This window comes from Thamnophis sirtalis, unplaced genomic scaffold (assembly GCF_051295495.1).
Source record: "Thamnophis sirtalis isolate CommonGarterSnake01/CBP01778 unplaced genomic scaffold, rThaSir2_p1.2 scaffold_7, whole genome shotgun sequence".
NCBI lineage: Eukaryota > Metazoa > Chordata > Lepidosauria > Squamata > Natricidae > Thamnophis > Thamnophis sirtalis.
In genome coordinates, this window is record NW_028261387.1 from 73,284,783 (window position 1) to 73,304,481 (window position 19,699).

The window sequence follows — 19,699 nt, forward strand, 5'->3', positions numbered from 1 at the left end:
CCATTTCAATGTGAAAGTGAGGATTTGCATCCAATACCTCAATTGTAAATTAGGTGTTCCCTCCCAGACAGGCCTTCCTGCAGCCTTTGTGCACTTAAAATTTATTATACCATCAACATTCATTTCCTGCTAAAGCTGTGTTTTTCAGTCATTTCAACTTTAAAACATGTGGATATCGGGTCCTAGAAGTTATGGGAGTTGAAATCCAGACATTTTAAAATTGTAGAGAGTGAGAAAACACTGCTAAGGCGTTCTATGCAATGGAAAGTAATGCTTTTACGTGGGGAAAAAGAAGGCAGCCGAAACAGAATATTGGCTTTGTAAAATAACAGACACTGGAAATGGAGAGCTAGGCTCAGCTGGTAATGCTTACTCGGCGCACCTTCGTCAGGGTTGAAATGCCATTGAACTGCTCTTGTGGGTTGCTTCAGAGATCTGATGGGCTTGAAGCACAGCTACTGCTTCCTCGATCTAACAAAGGCAAAGTAGTCAAAGACAAGATTGGAGTTTAGAACAGCTGGTTGCAGAGTTTGAAATATCACTGTTTCTGCAGCCAAAGAATCCAACACACAGTCAGGACAAAAAAAAAGCTTTAAAAGGAAGCTCCACTTGAATTTGGCTGGTACAATAGCGCAGGCTTCTCCAGAGCCCTGCTGATGCTTTGAGATCAGCAGTCCCAGAATTCATTGGCTCCAATTTCAATTGTCTTGAAAGACCCCAAGTTGGAGAAGACTATAATAACATACTGAGACAACTATTTCACTACTTTTGTGAAATGGTCCCTGTTTAATAGATCTGGGAAGTTGTATTTATAGTCCAGTTCATCTGTTTACTTGTGGCTCTCGCTCTCTCTACTTGGCACTGAACCCACCTACACAAGCTTTCGGATGAACCATCTTGCTATAAAATATTTGAAAAGGGGCTAATAATTAAGAACAATGCCACCCAAATTATTATTTATTATTTCCCATTCAAATTCAATGTTTTTTTAATCCACACTTGAGCTTTTGAGATGATGAAACTTTTTCATGCTAATGCAGATGCAGGAGAGGAAGAAAACAGATGGGACTTGGTACAGAGATAAAGCAGCCCAAGTACTTTTATTAACTAAACAGTTAATAAACAATAATAGACACTGATATGTTAAGACTAGACCATGAATTAAACTACTCTACAGGTAAGTCCTCAATTTACAGTCATTTGTTTAGTGAGCGTTTGAAATTGTAAAGGCACTGAAAAAAGCAACATGACTAGTCTTCACACTTAAAATCACTGCACCATCTCTCTGATCGAGTGACCAAAATGTGGGTACTTAGCAACTGGAATGTATTAAATGACAATTGCACTGTCCTGGCATTATGGGGTCATCTTTTGTAACCTTCCCAATTGGCTTCTGACAAGTAAAGTCAATGGGGAAGCCAGATTCACTTAACAACCCTGTGACTCACTTAAAAACTGCAGTGATTCACAACTGTGGCAAAAAAATGGTCATAACATGGGACAAAGCTCACTTAAACCCCCCTTGCTTAGCAATGGAGATTTTGGGCTCAATTGTGATTGTACGTCGAGGATTACCTGTGCTCAATCTGTCCTTCTAGGATCAAACCTGCTCCAATACAGGTACATGAATATTCAGTAGATATATAACAGAGAGGCTATAAAAACAAACACCTTGAAGAATACATCCTTACAAGTTTAAATGTTATTTTAAATGCAATCCTTCCCAACCTTTTGTATCACTCCCATTATATCTGCTCAAGATTTCCTGTCTTATCATAGTTTCTTCACACCACCTTTTAAAACAAAACTTGCATTTTCACAATCTATCATGCTTTCTTCTGACCACAGTTCTGATCATTCTTAGAACTTATCATATTCATGGTAGCACTCCCATACCATGCTAAAATAGATCAGGCCAGTAATGAATACATTACTGCTATATGCAACCGCTAGATTTCCAAGTCAGAAATTTAGTACTTAGCTGGAGATCAACCACCAGTGAGTTCTATTTTGATAATGTCATCCTTTCTAGAGGCATCTGGTTGGCCATTACAGGAGGCAGAACAATGGACTAGCTGAACATTTGCTATCACTCTTCCAGTATCCCTATGCTCATAAGGTTGAAACAGGAGAGAACGTGTGTAGGAGTGAATACTCCATAGTTAATGTCTCTAGCCTGTTGTTCTTCCCTCATGCTATCTTTATAATGGATCACCATTGAAAAGTTAAACCAGATCTGTATTGGTGGATCCATACAACAGTTAAACAATTAAAGATAAAGGTTCCCCTTGCACATAGGTGCTCATCTTTCCTGACTCAAGGGGGCGGTGCTCATCTCCGTTTCTAAGCTGAAGAGCCAGCGCTGTCTAAATACGACTCCATAGTCATGTGGCCGGCATGACTAAACGCCGAAGGCGCATGGAACACTGTTACTTTCCCACCTAAAATGGTTCCTATTTTTCTACTTGCATTTTTACATGCTTTCGAACTGCTAGGTTGGCAGAAGCTGGGACAAGTAACGGGAGCTAAGTCCGTTACGCAGTGCTAGGGATTCAAGCTGCCAAACTGCAGCTTTCTTTCTGATCGACAAGCTCAAGGTCTTAACCACTGAGCCACTGCATCCCAAGGGACAATTACATAACCCCAATTTTGAACAGTACCACAAGGAACAATCAGGAGGTGTAAAAGAACAAAGCAGGTGGAAAATCAGTCTGCTTCGGAAAAACTGAATTGAAAAACAGCCATGGAGATGCTACTCAGACAATTTAACCATGCAGACCAACCTAACACAAAGTAGGATAGTTCATTTCAACTGAAAAATTTGAAATGGCAGAATTAGGGCATTTTTAAACATGGAATCCTAGTACCTTAGACTGAAGGGATTCTGGTGACTCCAGCATAAGTAGCAGATCAGAATTATCAATCTCCAACAGCATGCCTGTAATCTTCCCAGCCAGGGTAGGGTGCTTTGCATGAATTAGAGGATAGAGACGTTCACCTATGCACAGCCAAAAAAAAAAGGATAAAAAAAGGAAGTACTGGGAAACCTGAATTTTTCTTGTGTTTTATGACATTTCCCCGGTCACTTCTATTTCAGCACCTAACCTTCATCCAGCCCACCAACACAAGACTATGAGGTCTGAGAAGTTTCCTACAATCTTTGAAATAGCTAATGTATAGTGATCATTGTCAGGTACTATGGAAAATTTTAAATGGCAACTTCTTAGCCAACCCTTTCATGAGAGACCCAAAGCTAATCTCTCCATGTTAGGGAATCCATATCTGAAAAGTAGGTTCATTAACATGGGAAGCAGAATCTCAGATGGACCACCATTGCTTCAGACCGAGACCTGTCAATGTTCTGCCTTTAAGCTGTTGGGTAAAACTGAGCTGGCAGATTTCATCCTCCGCTGAACCCAGGTGCTCTCCATAGCCACCACAGTTAGAAGATGATACATAGATAATGCAGAAAACCCAACTGACAGTCTGGTGTAGTGGCTAAAGTACTGGACAACAAAATGGGAGGCTGTGAATTCCAGTCCTTCTTTAGGCCTGAAAGTTGAGCTGGATGGTTGTCTTTGGGTCTCTCATTTTCTCTCAGTCCAACACACTTTACAGGGTTGTTGTTGTGGGGGAAAATAGAAGGCCAGAGCATCATGTATACTGTCTTAAGCTGAACAAATAAAAAGGCAGGATATAAATCTAATGCTATTTTTAAAAATCTTTGAAGACTACACCGAGTAGGTATTTTTCTCATATCATACTTCTTTAAGTAATACTATTTGTTACTTTTCTGGCTTTCTACATCTGCATCAAGGCCTAATGCTGCTCATTAGATATTTTAGACCAGGGGTGTCAAACTGGCAGCCCGTGACTCAGATGCATCATGAGCAGGCCACGCCCACCTCGGCTCTGCAAAGGCAAAAAATGTGATATGTCATGTGACATCACCTGACACAATCGAGTTTGACACCCGTATTTTAAACCATGGGTGTCCATCCTATTGGCTTGCCTGGGCCATATTGAGTGAAGAAGAATTGTCTTGGGCCACTTATAAAATACATAATAGTTATATCACATTATATATATAGGCTCTCCCAACTATCTCATCTTAAAAGTGAAATAAGGAAGGGTTTGACTTCCAATTGAGTCCAGTGATATTCACGCATGTCTGAGGAAGGGTTTTCCAAATATTTCCAGAATTTTTCAAGAGGCTTGTAGATTAAAAAAATCAGGCAGATTTCACCCTGAGTGTATCTAAAAAAATTTTCTCCTTCATCTTGTACTCCCTTTGAATAAATTGCCTATCAAATTGATATTTGTGAACTTCGCAATTAACTTCAATAATCTTCTGACTGGGGGGAAACTGGGAAAATTATCTGCACATTTTTATGGGTGACAGTAGGACAATTAATGCTGTCACATTTTGTGCTATTGTCTCTGTGATAACCATAACACTAACATCCAATGCTGATAAGTGGTACACCAAGTTATTTGATTTGGTTTATTTTATTTTACCCAATTTAAATAATCTAGCTTCTATAGCAAGTACCTGAATGTATTTATCCATGTACTTCCTTACTATTCAGCCTAAACAGGCATGTCCAACTGAAGGCCCATGGGCTACATACATCTTGGATAGCTAGTACTGTGGCCCCACAAGTTATTATCACATCTTAGTGGTCTCCAACCTTGGCAACTTTTAAGACCTGTGGACTTCAACTCTCAGAGAACTCTGGGAATTGAAGTCTACAAGTCTTAAAGTTGCCAAGGTTGGAGACCACTGGGATCTCAAAAAACTAAATAGACTTCATCCTGATTAAAGTCAAATAGGTAGGCTCTAAGAAGTGTTTAGGCTATAGGCTACATTGAGTAGATGACAAAAGCACCCCAGAAGACGACTTCTGCACTGTTACCAAAAAAACCTCTACATAGACCGCCTATAAAGGCATTAATTTCAGTAAGCTTTATCATTTCTTTACCAGGTGATTTAAACTGGAAAATTCAAGATTTGACCAAGGTAATACTTCTCCCTCTTTTCTCTCCAGTACTCGCTGTAACAATTTCATCCCTTTTGCTTGCTTTATTCTAAATGCTATAAAGTGCACATGGGTGGCATTGAACTAAGTCATGAAGATAGATTTTTTCCCTGAGAGTGTTTCTTGCATCTGTATTGTCCAGAAGCACTGGGGCAGAGGAGCAAAGCAACAAAGACTGACTCTAGGACTCAGTGTGGTAGCCAGAAACATATAATTCAGGATGAGACTCAAAAACTAAGCCTGTGAAGATAACTGGATAATAACCCTCATCTCGTGCAATAGAAAAGAAGTTGCATCTTATCACCTAAAAGATGCATCTCTTCCAGTCTTTTTACTATAATTTGATTTATTCTGGTTTATGTCCCACATACAGAGTTGTAGAGTATTCATCTAAGAAACTAACCTTCTAAAATATTACATTTGCTATTAGTCCATTAGCATATGGCTTTTCAACAGCTTCCCCGAGATTTGGAAGCTACCCACTGTATTGGGCTTTAGGAGAACTGTAAAGACCTGGCTCTTCACCCAGTCATTTGGGCTAGGATAGAAATGGGCTCAGCAAATGCAAGAGCATGGAAAGTGATGTGACGTTGCAGAACTATGTATATGAAGTTAAATATTTCATTTATTCTGTTTTTATTTAATGTTGTGAGTTGCCTAGAATTGCCTTGTATCAAACAGGTGGCCCTGTGAATTTCTAAACAAATAAATAAAAGCTTTAGATAATTTGTAGGAAACATTATGATAGATTTTAGAACTAGTATAATACAGGGAGTCATTGCTTAACAATCATTCTTGTAGTGACCATGATGGCATTGAATGAGTTTTAGGATTGGATCCCATAGTTGCAGCCATTGCAGAAACTCTGCAGTCAGAATTAGAATAGAGCTGGAAGGGATCTTGGAGGTCTTCTAGTCCAGCCCCCTGCTCAAGCAGGAGACCCTATATCATTTTAGACAAGTGACTGTTCAGTCACTTCTTTAAAATCTCTAGTGATGAAGCACTCACAACGTCTGAAGACAAGCTGTTCCACTGGTTAATTGTCCTCACTCTTAGTAAGTTTCTCCTTAATTCCAGGTTTCTCCTCTCCTTGGTTAGTTTCCATCTATTGTTTCTTGTTCTGCCCTCTGGTGCTTTGGAAAATAAATTTGATCCCCTCCTCTTTGTGGCAGCCTCTCAAATACTGGAATACTTTATATAGACTGCCCATGTCCCCCCTGGTCCTTCTTTTCTCTAGACTAGCCAAATCCAAATCCTACAACTGTTCTTCATGTTTTAGTTTGCAGGCCTTTAATCGTCTTAGTAGCTCTTCTTTGCACTTTTCCCAAAGTTTCAACTATTTTTTTTGTAATGTAACAAAAACTGGATGCAGTATGCCAGGTGTGGCTTTACTAAGGCTTTATAAAGCGGTACTAATACTTCATGTGATTTTGATTCTATACTTCTGTTTATACAACCAAGGATTGAACTAGCTTTTTTGGCGGAGGCTGCACACTGAGTGCCACAGTCAGGTAATTGCAATTCAAGCACTTGCAACTGGCATCCAATTACAATGGTTGTAGTGTTTCACAGTCATATAATCCCTATTGGCAACCTTCACAACTGACTTCTGACAAGGATCGTCCATGGGAAAAGATAGCAGGGTCACAAATGGCGATCACAAGACATTGCCAGTAACAACCAGGAAGGATTTTGTTAATTTCAGCAACCCGAACTGCCAGGACTGCAGCCCTACGTTGGTGCAGTCACATGACATTGCATTTTACAACCACGTTGCTTAGCAATGGAGTTTTCAGTCCCAGTTATTGTCGTTACAAGCAGTACTTGTATATCCATTGACAAGAAACAATGGATGGAAACTAATCTTGGAGAGAAGCAACCTGGAATTAAGGAGAACCTTCCTAAGAGTGAGAGCAATTAACCAGTGGAACAGCTTGTCTTCAGAAGTTGGGGGTGCTTCATCACTGGAGGTTTTTAATAAGAGATGTGACAGCAGTTTACCTGAAATGGTGGAGGGTCTCTTGCTTGGGCAGAGGGTTGGACTAGAAAATCTCCAGCTCTATTCTGATTGGTTGAAGTACATCCTTCTTTAGGAAACATTGTTTTCTAAGCTGAAGCATAAAATATTTGATTGCAACTTTTTCTATGAGAAAGTCCTGGCTGAGGGGGAAGTTCACAGTGCTGCCTACTAGAAGATGCATACCACTCACCGAGTATTTGTTTCTGTTCTTGAGGAGGGGCTGCAGCCAACATGGTTGTGGTCAAAGGCTCCTGTCCATGGATATGAATGATTGGTTCTACAGCCTAAAGCCCAAGAAACAAAATACACTGAGAATAGCCCTTCCATTCCTACCGAACAACTAATATCAACTGATGACTCTCTGTGAAGTAGCCATTGGTTAGAGCTTTGCAAACTCATAGAGCAGCTTTAATATAAGCATCTATCCAACTCAAATCTTATCCAGTGAAAGAATTTATTCTTCCTCCTGGCCATATTTACAGCCTTCCATCCTTCCGAGGTGGGTAAAATGAGGACCCGTATTGTTGTTGGGGGCAATATGCTGACTCTGTAAACCGCTTAGAGAGGGCTGAAAGCCCTATGAAGCGGTATATAAGTCTAACTGCTATTGCTATTGCTATTGCTGTATTGAAGAAACAATAAAGTACCTTTGATTTCTGTACACTATGCAGTAATCAATATATAGCTTAGGTTAACTTAAAAGATGGAATGTTGTTGTATAATATCTCCATTTCATACAGAAAGCCATAAACCTAAACCTCAATTTCTGAAAACAGAGTTGTCTTAAAGGATGGAAAGCTGCTGTCAATCATTGTAGCCCAAAGATCCCCACTACGTTCTGACTACTGGGCAAACACTGAAAGTATCTTGCAGCATCCTCTCAATCCTATATTTGTATTTTTTTTTTAAATCAAAGTATGTTTTCGTGTAATCAAATGCAGAAGAGAACAATCTTGTATTTTGAGTGTAATAATAGCACTAGGAATTTCAGGAGTGTAGTGCTCCCCATTTCCATCTAGAGAGAAACACAGGAAAGGAATGTTATTGGTAATCTGGTCACCTTATCATCTGATCAATGAAGTGTGCAAACATGAACTGGATAATAATCTGACTTGTTGGTTTCTCTGTGAATGAGTTCTCACTGATATCCAACTTAAGACCATTCCCAAATTAGAATCCCAGCTCTACATCTCTCAGCTAAAGGTAAAGGTAAAGGTTCCCCTTGCACATATGTGCTAGTCATTCCCGACTCTAGGTGGCGGTGCTCATCTCCGTTTCAAAGCCGAAGAGCCAGCACTGTCTGAAGACGTCTCCGTAGTCATGTGGCCGGCATGACTAAACACTGAAGGCGCACGGAATGCTGTTACCTTCCCACCAAGGTAGTCCCTATTTTTCTACTTGCATTTTTATGCGCTTTTGAATTGCTAGGTTGGCAGAAGCTGGGACAAGTAACAGGAGCTCACTCCGTTATGCAGTACTTGGGATTCAAACCACCGAACTGCTGACCTTTCTCATTGACAAGCTCAGTGTCTTAGCCACGTCCCTTTTATATCTCGGCTACAATTCAGTACCTTCCCACTAAGGTGGTTCCTGTTTTTCCACTTGCATTTTTAATGTGCTTTCGAACTGCTAGGTTGGCAGAAGCTGGGACAAGAAATGGGAGCTCACTCGGTTATATGGCTCTAGGGATTCAAACCACCGGACTGCTGACCTTTCTGATCGACAAGCTCAGCGTCTTAGCCACTGAGCCACTGCATTCCTTTTATATCTTGGCTACAATTTGCCAAATTCAGTATCTCAAAAACAACCCATCTAAGAGCAGTTAGGTTCTGCATCTAACCGTGCATTTTAACTGCAGAATGGAAGAGTAGAGACCTGTTGCATTGGCTGAGATGTTACTGCGCCCAGAGGGTGGACATTCCTCACAGCTGAAGAATACTTGTACTGCGAGATACCACGTGAGAAAGTTGGAGAAGAGGATGCTCTTGTACTAATGGTCTGGGTTCCAATGTTGACTGGAATGAAACCAGAAATATTTTGAAGACAGGCTTTAATTGTTCCACAATATTACATGTTTATTTTTTTAAAAAAAGTTTAAAATAGCACAATTTTGCATTGCACCCAAACCTGGGAAGATACAGATCTGTAATAGCCTTGCCAGATTTCACATGCATGATACATAGTACAAAAGTAGAAAGATATATCTGATGACACTCCGGGAAGAAAGATTACATCAGACAGAAACTCTTGGTGAGCCTTTTGTCCAGAACAGGCTCCCAAGAAGTAACATTTTCACCATTCTGGTGTCAATACATTTAGCCCAATTAAGCCATAAATTTAGTTTCTTGGGTTACATTTAATATTAAAAAGCCATAACGTGCCTTAATTGTTTTAGCTTTGTGTAAATCCATTCCTTTTGGCTAACCATCATGGGTTTGCTAAGTAAGCCAAGACAAAACCCAGATTTAGCATTACATAGTACTGTATTCTCAGATTATATTTTCCAATCATACAGCAACAGACTTCCAAAAGTTAGGTTTTATGTTATGAAATAAGTAGCACATTGTAGAATCTATTGTGCAAACTTTTAAGGTCCAATTTCCTCCCTGTTTCCGGTCAGTGATTCAAAAACCAAGGCAAACCCATTCCCTTGAGAGATATAATTTGCATTCATCTGGACGATGGGTTAGCAAAAGCCCCAAACCTACCCACTCTCTGGCCAGTGGATGGTACTCTGGGAACTTGAGTGGAGGCTGGTCTCATAGTGCTGATATTGGAGAGGAGGCGGCGAGGGGGTCCATTGGCTCTTAACATTGGAGAAGCTGCATGATAGGATGCTAACAACAAGTAAATAGCTTCACTCAGATACCTGATTTATGGATGAGATCATAGCAGAAGTTAATAACAGGATTCTGGTTCATTTTCAATACTGAGTTTACAATTAAAACTACCAGCCATCACACTCCCCCATCATATTTGAATCATAGTTTGGTTCAGTGTTGGGTTCCTACTGGTTGAGACTGTCTTGGCCAAACCGGTAGTTGTTTGGTGGCCTGGGTAGCTGGAACCGGCAGCAACCCAGGCCTGCCACGCCCCCCGAACTGGTTCTCCGGGTGGTGCCAGGGGTGTCGCCATTTTGTTTTTCAGCTCTGCACATGCACATGACAATTTTAATTGCACTGCGCATGTGTATGCAGTGCTCACAAGGGGTAAACTGGCAGTAGTGCCTGCCAGAACCCACCCCCTGGTTTGGTTGCTGTTTTAAGAACATTTCTTCATCCTACACCAATGATGGCTAACATTTTTGGCGCCAAGTGCTGAAAATGCACCCGTGCACATGCATAATGGAAAGCGCACAACTCCCTGCATGCACCCCTCCATGCATGTGCATGTGGCCCTGCCCACGCATGTGCCACCATGTGCGACCAGCCCCCTGCACCTGCGCACGTAACCGCATGCTTGCTCCCCACCCCCGTGCATGCACACACATCTCCTGCATGTGCCTCGCATGCATCTCCCTCATGCACAGCAGAGACCCTAAAACCAGCTGGCCAACGGGAGGCACGCGCATATACATGGCAGAGCTGAGCTGGGGCGACATCTCCCATGCTTGCAGAGAGGGCTCTGCATGTCACTTGTGGCTCACTTGCCATAGGTTCATCACCACAGTTCTACACTGTGACATTAAAGGAAGAACTTCACACATGCGCAGCCACATTTCCTTACATTCACAGACATATTTTCTGGATAATGACATTTCAACTCACAAGGATGTCTGGAGGACTGCGTGTTCCAGCGTGGGGCTGGGCGGACCGGGGCAACAGGGCTAGGACTGTAAAAAGTAGCTCTAGTTTGTGGCTGACAAGAAAGAAGAGAAGATGGCATGACAATATATACTAACTAACTAACAAGGTATTTATTTTTACCTCATTAACAGTTTGAAACATACGAAGGAACCAACATCGGGATTCTATAAGTTCTGTGATATTTTTATTGTTGTACTTTCAGTATTATTATAGATCAGAGATGGCTAACCTTTTTGCCATTGTGTGCCAAAAGCGAGGGAGCGCAGAGGGGGGGGAGGGTGTCATGCACGCACATGCACACACCCAGAATTCTATGCACCCTCCCCCTGTGCATGTATATCCGACCCCCCACACCCTCCCCCCACCTTTGGTGCGTGATGGCATGGTGGACCCATTTTCCGCCCTCCCCAAGCTCCAGAGGCTTTCTACGAGCTTGGGGTGAGCGAAAATGGCCTCTCCAGTACCCCTGGAGGCGCTCCAGAGGCTGGAAATAGTCAGTTTTCTGACTTCTGGGTTGCCCATTGTGCCATTTTTCTCTCTCCGGAGGCTTCAGGCCACTTCCCTGAAGCCTCCGGAGGGAGAAAAATGGCTAAAAATCAAGGCCAAAATCAGCTGGCCAGCACGTCCATGCGTGCTGGAGCTGATAGGGCAATGCCTCGCGTGCCCTCAGAAATGGCTCCCATGCCACCTGTGGCACATGTGCCATAGGTTCACCATCACAGTTATAGATTGTTGCTATCCTGCAATAGGGTTATAAATCTAGGCACTTTTTCCCAATCTGGTGCCTCCAGATTGGGAGTTTCAGCTCTAACTCAATGATTGATGATGAATTCATTAACATATCCAGGCAGGTTTTATAGCAACAATATGAAAATGTTTTGCTATTGTCTTCCTTTTATTTCCCAGTCTAGTTATATGCCTAATTGAATAATGTTACTTGCTGGACATGACTATACGAAGCTTTTGTCAACCTAGTGAATTTCAAATGGAATGGACTACAGATTTCCATCAGAGCATGATGAATGATGAAGCCTCTCTTCACATGCAACAATTCACTTCGTTTTTTATTTGAAACAATCCATAGCTTGTTTCGCAGACTTCCCCTCTAACAGGAGAATTTGAGGGGATTCAAATAAAGCTGATTAGATTTTGACAAACTGAAATAATACCTCTTCACAGAGTGCCTAATTACCTTGTGGAAATAATACCCATAAGAATGATAATAAGCAGTAACAAAATTTTAAATTAGGGTTACATGGTACCAAAAATCTAATTTTCCTTCCAGTTTTTCATTGTAATATTTTAACGATTAGACAAACCATTTATCTCTCTGTGAAGATTAAAGGGAATGCATCTCACTCCCATCTCTGTCCCCAAAACAAAAAAAGTTCCCAAATGATTCTCCTGTCTACCTGGTAATGCCATGACATCAGTTGTGCTTCCAGGCAGGCACAAAAGCAAAACAGAGCCCCAGGTTGGGGGGGAAAAGTAGTCCATCCTAATCACTCACACGTTGCAGGTATAAATTTGATTCTGATGCTTGATGGCACATTTTAAAATATGCATCTCAAGGGAGAAGTGTTTTCCTATTCCTTGAGTTCTAAGCTGTCAAATGCTATTAGCTTTATTTATGCATTTTTAATGGAAGCGGTATTCTTATAGGTCTTACCTGTGGAATTGAGGGCATGAAGTAGCTCGTAGAAGGCTGGAAAGAACATAGGAGGGGACCAGGAAAGGTCCTCATGGTGGCCAGCCTCTGCATATATTGATTGGTGAGAATGGCTTTTCTCTCCTCTTTCCGTTGGGCAAGGGCGACATACAAAGGCTTAGTGCTGACGATGCGTCCATTCATTTCAGTCACAGCCTTGGTTGCTTCTTCTGGAGAAGAAAAACATACAAACCCAAAGCCTTTGCTGTGTCCGCCATCCGTCATTACCTGAATGGAAAATTAAAACAAAGTCCACTGAGCCCATGATTCTCAGCATAGAAAGGGTTGTCCACCCTGGACAGGATGATCAAACCAGTCAAGGTGATGCTTACAACAGTGCAATTAATTTTTATTTTATTTACCATATGGCATCGGTTCACCGACAAAAGGGCAACCGACAAAAGCGTGCCCGACTAAACCGTGGTGACAAAACCGCAAGTTCTAAACTGCGCCGATGAATGAGCGCTGAATCGCGCCGACAACAGCGCGCCGACAGAAGCATGCTGTAAACGTAAACCTAACCCTAAACCTAACACTAACCCTAAACGTAATGCTAACCCTAACCCTAAACGTAACGCTAACCCTAACCCTAACCCTAAACCTAACCCTAACCTAACCCTAAACCTAACCTTAAACCTAACCCTAAACCTAACCGTCGACGCGCTGTTGTCGGCGTGCTGTTGTCGGCATGTTGATGACGTCGCGGTTTTAGTTGTCTGAACCAGCAGGGAAAAATGCTTTAAAAAGCAGAAAAAAAACACTTCCAATAATTGTGCGGCTCATAGTTGAGCAGCACGATCCTCGGAAGCTTTTTTTTTTTTACTACCGATTCACAGAACCAAGGACAATTGTCCCTACCAGTTCGGCCAAACCAGGCCGAACCAGGAGGATTTCACCCCTGTAGTTATCCCTCTGCTTTCAATCACTGTACAAAACAAGTGTTGTGTTTTATGCTTTCAGACAGAAAAATTAGATTAAAATATTTTAAATAAAAAACATACCAATCAGAATTACTGCAAAAAATACAAGGCATAGAGAGGGGTAATTAATTTATAATTACATGGAGACTGACTTGGTGTCATAAAATGAGCTTTGGTTATTGAGTGGTTTAAGCATATTAATAAATAGAGCAATAAAACAATTAAGGAAGAATTATAATGGACTGCGCTGCAAGTAAAAGCTCCCATGATTATTATACCTTCCACATAATGTAGCCCTACATATTAAAACATCCACTAGGTTTTGGTAAAGCAAATCATGAAACAAGTTCAAACTGCATTCTGAAAGGATATAGCCCAGTACTATTTTCAATTGGTGAGAACAACTAGCAAGCATTCACATCAAATATGCAAAGATACTCAGGCATTAGAATCTGACCTTGGCACTTGTTATGGTTCCATAAGGTGAGAATTCTTTTCTCAAATGCTCATCATCAATGCCATCATCCAAGTTCTTTACATACAAATTTACTCCCTGAAAGCAAACAAGCACAGCCATTTTTTGTCTCTTCACCATAAATGATATTGGATAAGACTTTTGTAATGAATATATGTGTGTGTGGCATCATCCAGCATCATAAGGCTGAAAGAACCTTACATGTCATCAAGAGCAATAACTAGAGTTTAAGATTAGCTTTATCTGATAAGTAGTCATGCAAGTCAAAGATAAAAAACAGTTATAGTTGAAAATATCTAGAAGACATTCCTCAGGGGAAGGGGCTGCCCTAGATGTTATCTTTCAAATTCATGAAGTGAACTTAACATTGACCTAAGCTAACTTCTATTATTTGCCATTTACCCAGAACCTAAATCTAGAACACATGTTATTTTTATTGAATTTGTTCTCTGGTTGTTTATATCTACTACAGTTTACATGATGCTAATGAAGGTCATAGCTACTTACAACCAGAAGGAGCAATGCAACATTAATATAGCAATGACAATATGCAACAAAACAGAATGACAGCACCCTGAGGATCAATTATAACAACCAATTCATGGCAGAATGATCTCTTTAATTATCAATCAATCGCAATCCTTTCAGGAAAGTGTTATGTTTCTGAAAAACAATGAGATGGGAGCAAACCTAATCTTGAGAAGAATGCTGTTCCCAAGGAGGAGGACACCAACTGAGAAGGTTCAATCTTAAGGTCTCTAAAGATGGCATTCCTTAAGAGAAAGGACTTCCAATTTTAATGAGTGGATGGAAGCCACAGGTTGAAGGCAATCCATAGATATCCAAGTCCTATCCATTAGGCTGATGAAGCCGGGATGGCTCCAAAATGGAAGGATACGGAAAGAGAAAGTGTTTCCAGCTGGTGAGGAATTTTTACCGTTTTAAAAGAGACTGCTTATAAAAAACTTAAAATTAATTTAAATTGGAGAACAGAAGAAATAAGCAGCGGAATTAAGTTTGGAATGGTTTTGGACAGTGGGTTATCTTACTTTTTAAATGCTATGTTCATGGATGGAATTTATGCAAGCCTTTTAAAACGAATGGATTAAGTTTTCTTCTTCTTTTTTTATTATTCTTTGTAACCTATGGACTAAAATTCTCCTCTTTAATTACTGTGGGTGTTCTTCTAACTCATTCAAGAATCGGACTTTTTTTAAACTTGAAATACAAAAAAGAAACAAAAAGAAACAAAGAAAATTGCAATAATAATACTGCTACTCAGAGGCTGGAGGTTTGTGTATTGGAAACGAAACATTTTTACTTTTCTCACTGATTATCCTGGCTTGGCACTCCAAGGTCTCACTGCTTGTTTATAGAGAGTGATAAGAAGAAAAGCATACAGATGTCCCTTTGAAGTATATCTTTAACCAGAGAAAAGTGAAAATAAAACTTTATTGTGAATCTATGCTTATGCTTAATCTTGTTTAAACCGTCCAAGCTACAGCAGCAGTGTTTGTTAGCTGGAGATAATGGCACAATTTCAACAGCAGAAAGAAACTTTAAGTCTTCAAAAGATATTCTCAGCAATACAGAAATTATCAAACACATTTGAGAGGATAGAGAAGAAGCTGGAAGACTTAAGAGCATCTAACAGTAAAATATGATGAAGAAGTTGGAGCTGTTTATCAAGTAGAAAAAGTGGTGGTTAAAATCCTAAAAATCGAAGAGGAAAATGACTATAAAGAAATTATATTTGCTGATATTTATGGTGATGGGTTTGTCTCTGAAAATGGAAAGAGTAGAATACTGAAAAAGGAATTAAATGGAGAGAAACTCTACCCCAGATGGCAAGACACAGAAGAAGAAAAAACAAAAAAATTATGTATTTAAGGAGAGAAATTTTATTAGCAACATCATTGATAACACTACCGACAATCAAAGATAAGCTGATTAAGGAAACAGAAGAAGGGCATCGAAATTACATGAGATATTTTATAAGCAAGGAGTTGCAAAGAGGGGTCCATACAAATTTGATTAAGGAGATGATTAGAGGACTGACACCACAAATGGTGGAAGATGTGAGACTGTTTTGCTACTGGAAATATACAGGTTGATAGATGGAAGAGTATAATTTAAAACTAGTTAACCTTAGTGAAATTTAGTGACGATATGTTAAATAATAATTGATAATGATAATAATGTATACAATGTAGTGTTATGATAATTGGATATGAATATTGAATTGTACCCATGAAAGTATGATTAGAAATCCTTTTGGATTATATATAAAGGTTATTAAAAAAGAACTAAGTTAGATACAGTTAAGTCTTGATTATTAGGGGGAAAATGTTATGGTACAGGATATAGTCAAATAAAGGCGGGATAATGATAACAACATATATATATGTATGGGTACAACATAAGAAAACTGGATGTAAATTGTAAACAGTGATTTGGAAAGGAGGATTATTAGAAATAATAAATGAAATGCCAGTATGTGGTTATGTATTGAATCTTGGTATATTTTATGATGAAGGACATTTAAACAATTATAGTCAAATGAAAATGGAGGTATGATGATGGCAACATGTATAAATATCTGAGTTAATATACTTGTGTTAATATGAATTATGCTTGATGACTGTGGAAGATGCACGGAAGCCTTTTGTAACCAACTGATATACTTTCTACAGTATGTAAAGAAGGAAGATTTTATGTGTTGTGTTTGTTTTGAAAATTAAAAATAATAAAAAAATATTAGAAAGATATCCAAGTCCTAAACTATGCAGCCATGTTTATATATTACAAAAGAAGAGTAACTGGTTAGAAAGGCCGACCTAGATACTGTAAACAGTTCTTACCCAAATGATCCCCAAGTTCCTCTTGACTCCTGGATTACAATAATAACATTCTATTCATGTAACAAAGATAAGAAATAGCTAATTAGCAGAAAAACTGATTAACTGAAAAGTTCCCTATTTGATGGAAAGGAGGGGAGGAAGGAAGTAGAGAATGGCGGGATGAAGGAAAGGAAAGGAGTGGAGGGTAGAAGAGAGAGGAAGAGAAGGAGAGAAAGTAGGAGTGGAAGAAGAAATGTGGAGGAGAGGTAAGGGAAGAAGAAAGAGGTAAGGGAAGGTGGGTAGAAGGGAGAAAAAAAGAAGAAGAGGAGGGAAGAAGAGAAAGAAAGAGAAGGAGAGAAGGTAGGATGGAGAAGAAAAAGGGTAGGAGTAGGGAAGAGGTAAGGGAAGGAAGAAGGGGACGGAGATGAGGAAGGAAGGAAGTAGAGAAGGAAGGGAGGGAGAAAAGAAAAGAGAAAACGAGGTGGTGTCTTAGCAGATGCGAAGGATGGTAAACAAAGCATTTTAAACTATACCTTATAACCTTCCAAATGGAATAATAATAAGAATGGCAAGGAAAAAGAATAATTATGTGAATGTATATTTATAATCTGTATGTAAGAGGATAAATGACAGTAAAAATATAAAGCATAATATAGGTAAATAATATTTGGTCATAAGTAGCTAAGTTTAAATAAATAAAGAAATGTACATAAAAATGGATAACGAATAAGGAGATTATGAATGAAAGATAGAAATGTATAGTACGAAAAACATTAACTGCAAAGAAACCGATTCGGAACTGCGGTATGATATACGATGGAACTTATTGTTCCTAGGTTGTTTTTAAGTTAGGTGTTTGATTTTGTTGATGTGCTTATGTGTTTAAAATAATAAAATAAAATAAAAAAGTTCCCTATTTGAGAAATGTGAGGAACCTCATTTGAACCTTGACTCAGCACTTTCTGGGATAATCAGTACATTTTCAAAACAGGAATATCCATTAAACCCCCTAAGACTATATGGATGAGCTTCACAGAATTGGCCTCTAGAAAAAGTTTTTTAAACTATCATATTTGTTAGCTTCCAATCCAGTTACATCTTGCCAACATTTGTGGTTTTTGTTTGGGCAAAATATATACCTTAGAGTTTGTAACATGAAGCAAGAAATGTGCAGAATAGGAAACTGGGTCCAAATTAAAATAGATAAACTACAAGAAAATGAGGTTTGTCCAGAGTTTGAGAACTTTTCTTGGGAAAAGGCACTCTGCTCAAAAGGCATAAAAAGAAGAGAGACATCTCTACATTTATTTAGTAGCAACCTGACACTTGCTGTTCAGAAACCTCCAAATCTATAGTCCATTCTTCCTTCAGGCAGCCTCCATCCCCCAGTTGCCTATGTCTGACTAAAAGTAACACAGTAAAGTGAACCTAACTGATGCTAGAGGCATCAGAAAACATCTGAAGTATTGGATTAGCCAACAACAGTCACTTAAACTCAATATTTTCCAACGTTCTGTTCAATATAGGTCCTACTACAGAATAGAAAAGGGGCAGAGAATGAGTATGAGAATGGAGAATGTTACTGTAATAAAATATGTAACTGAGGGACTGAATCAAATCAGAGTCAACTATAATACAAGATGAAGAATCAGAGCCAGCGATAGACGGGACATTTGAGATCATTTAGCAGAAAAGAGGAATTTAGTTCAATTTTCCTTCTCTCACTCCCACTTCTGATCCTGTTTCTTTCTTCAAGATCCATGGTGGCACAGTGGGCTAGAATGCAATACTGCAAGCTACTTCGGTTGACTGCCAACTGCATGTAATTTGGCAGTTCGAATCTCACCAGGCTCAAGATTAACCCATCCTTCCTTCCTTCCGATGTCGGCAAAATGAGGACCCAGATTGTTGGGGGTAATATGCTGACTCAATAAACCGCTTAGATAGGGCTGTAAAACACAGCGAAGCAGAGTGTAAGTCTGCTATTGCTATTGCTATCTCTATCCCTTCATCCAGTCCATTCATTCTAGTACAGGTGTATTTTGGAGTCCAACAACAGAATGTGGGATTTTTAAAAGACATCCAATGGTTCTGTACCAATCACTCTTTGCCTTCAGATCATATTACCTGATATCGGTTAATTCTTTCCTGCTTGATTTGTTCAAATTTACGCTTCAGCTCATTTTGTCGCTCCATCCTTTTTTGGGCTCTGCCAACAAATACTGTTCGGTCATTGATCTCACTTCCATCCATCTGCTCAACGGCCTACAGTGAGAAGAGGTGACAGGCCAGGCTGTAAATTTATTTCACAGGAAATTATCATTTCATTACAGGCAGTCCTTGACTTACAGCTATAATTGGCATCAGAATCTCCATTATTAAGCAAGGCAGGTTGTTAAGTGAGTTGTGCACCATTTTACAACTTTTACCATGGTTGTTAAGCAAATCACTGCAGTTCTTAAATGAATCATGCATTTGTTGAATCTTGCTTCTCCCATTAATCTCATTTGTCAGAATTCCTTGAGATCTCAGATGACAATTGGACAGTGAAACTGTCCTAAAACATGCTAGTTGCCAAGCATACACATTTTGATCATTTCACCATGGGGATATTGCAACAGTCGTAAGAGTGAGGACCAGTTGTATGTTGCTTTTTTTCAGTGCTGTTGTAACTTCAAAGAGCTGCTAAATGAAATGTTGTAAGCAGTGATGGGTTCTAGATCCCGTTCCAACCGGTATGGTGCAATGGGGCTGGGCGTCCACATGAATGCATGCAGTGCACGCATGCATACTTACCACCCGTGACGCTCCACGATGCTTCCGCAATGCTCCAGCTGCTTGGCGGAGCATTGCACAGGTGCCATACACTCCGTGTGTGTGCGCAGAAGCCC

At 39.8% G+C, this 19,699-nt stretch overlaps 1 protein-coding gene across 1 annotated transcript in view; it reads right to left on the bottom strand.

The window, feature by feature from the left end:
• The window catches only part of PABPC1L (poly(A) binding protein cytoplasmic 1 like), a 29,801-nt gene that overhangs the window by 504 nt on the left and 9,598 nt on the right, over positions 1 to 19,699 (bottom strand). Inside the window, exons 6-14 of the mRNA XM_087720399.1 lie at positions 18,936 to 19,073; positions 13,951 to 14,046; positions 12,535 to 12,801; positions 10,827 to 10,917; positions 9,768 to 9,896; positions 8,935 to 9,074; positions 7,250 to 7,343; positions 2,868 to 2,998; positions 374 to 471 (exon numbers count right to left, since the gene is read on the bottom strand). Of these exons, the coding sequence (XP_087576525.1) occupies positions 388 to 471; positions 2,868 to 2,998; positions 7,250 to 7,343; positions 8,935 to 9,074; positions 9,768 to 9,896; positions 10,827 to 10,917; positions 12,535 to 12,801; positions 13,951 to 14,046; positions 18,936 to 19,073 (1,170 nt within the window). The 3' untranslated portion in view covers positions 374 to 387. The remainder of the gene's footprint in view (positions 1 to 373; positions 472 to 2,867; positions 2,999 to 7,249; positions 7,344 to 8,934; positions 9,075 to 9,767; positions 9,897 to 10,826; positions 10,918 to 12,534; positions 12,802 to 13,950; positions 14,047 to 18,935; positions 19,074 to 19,699) is intronic.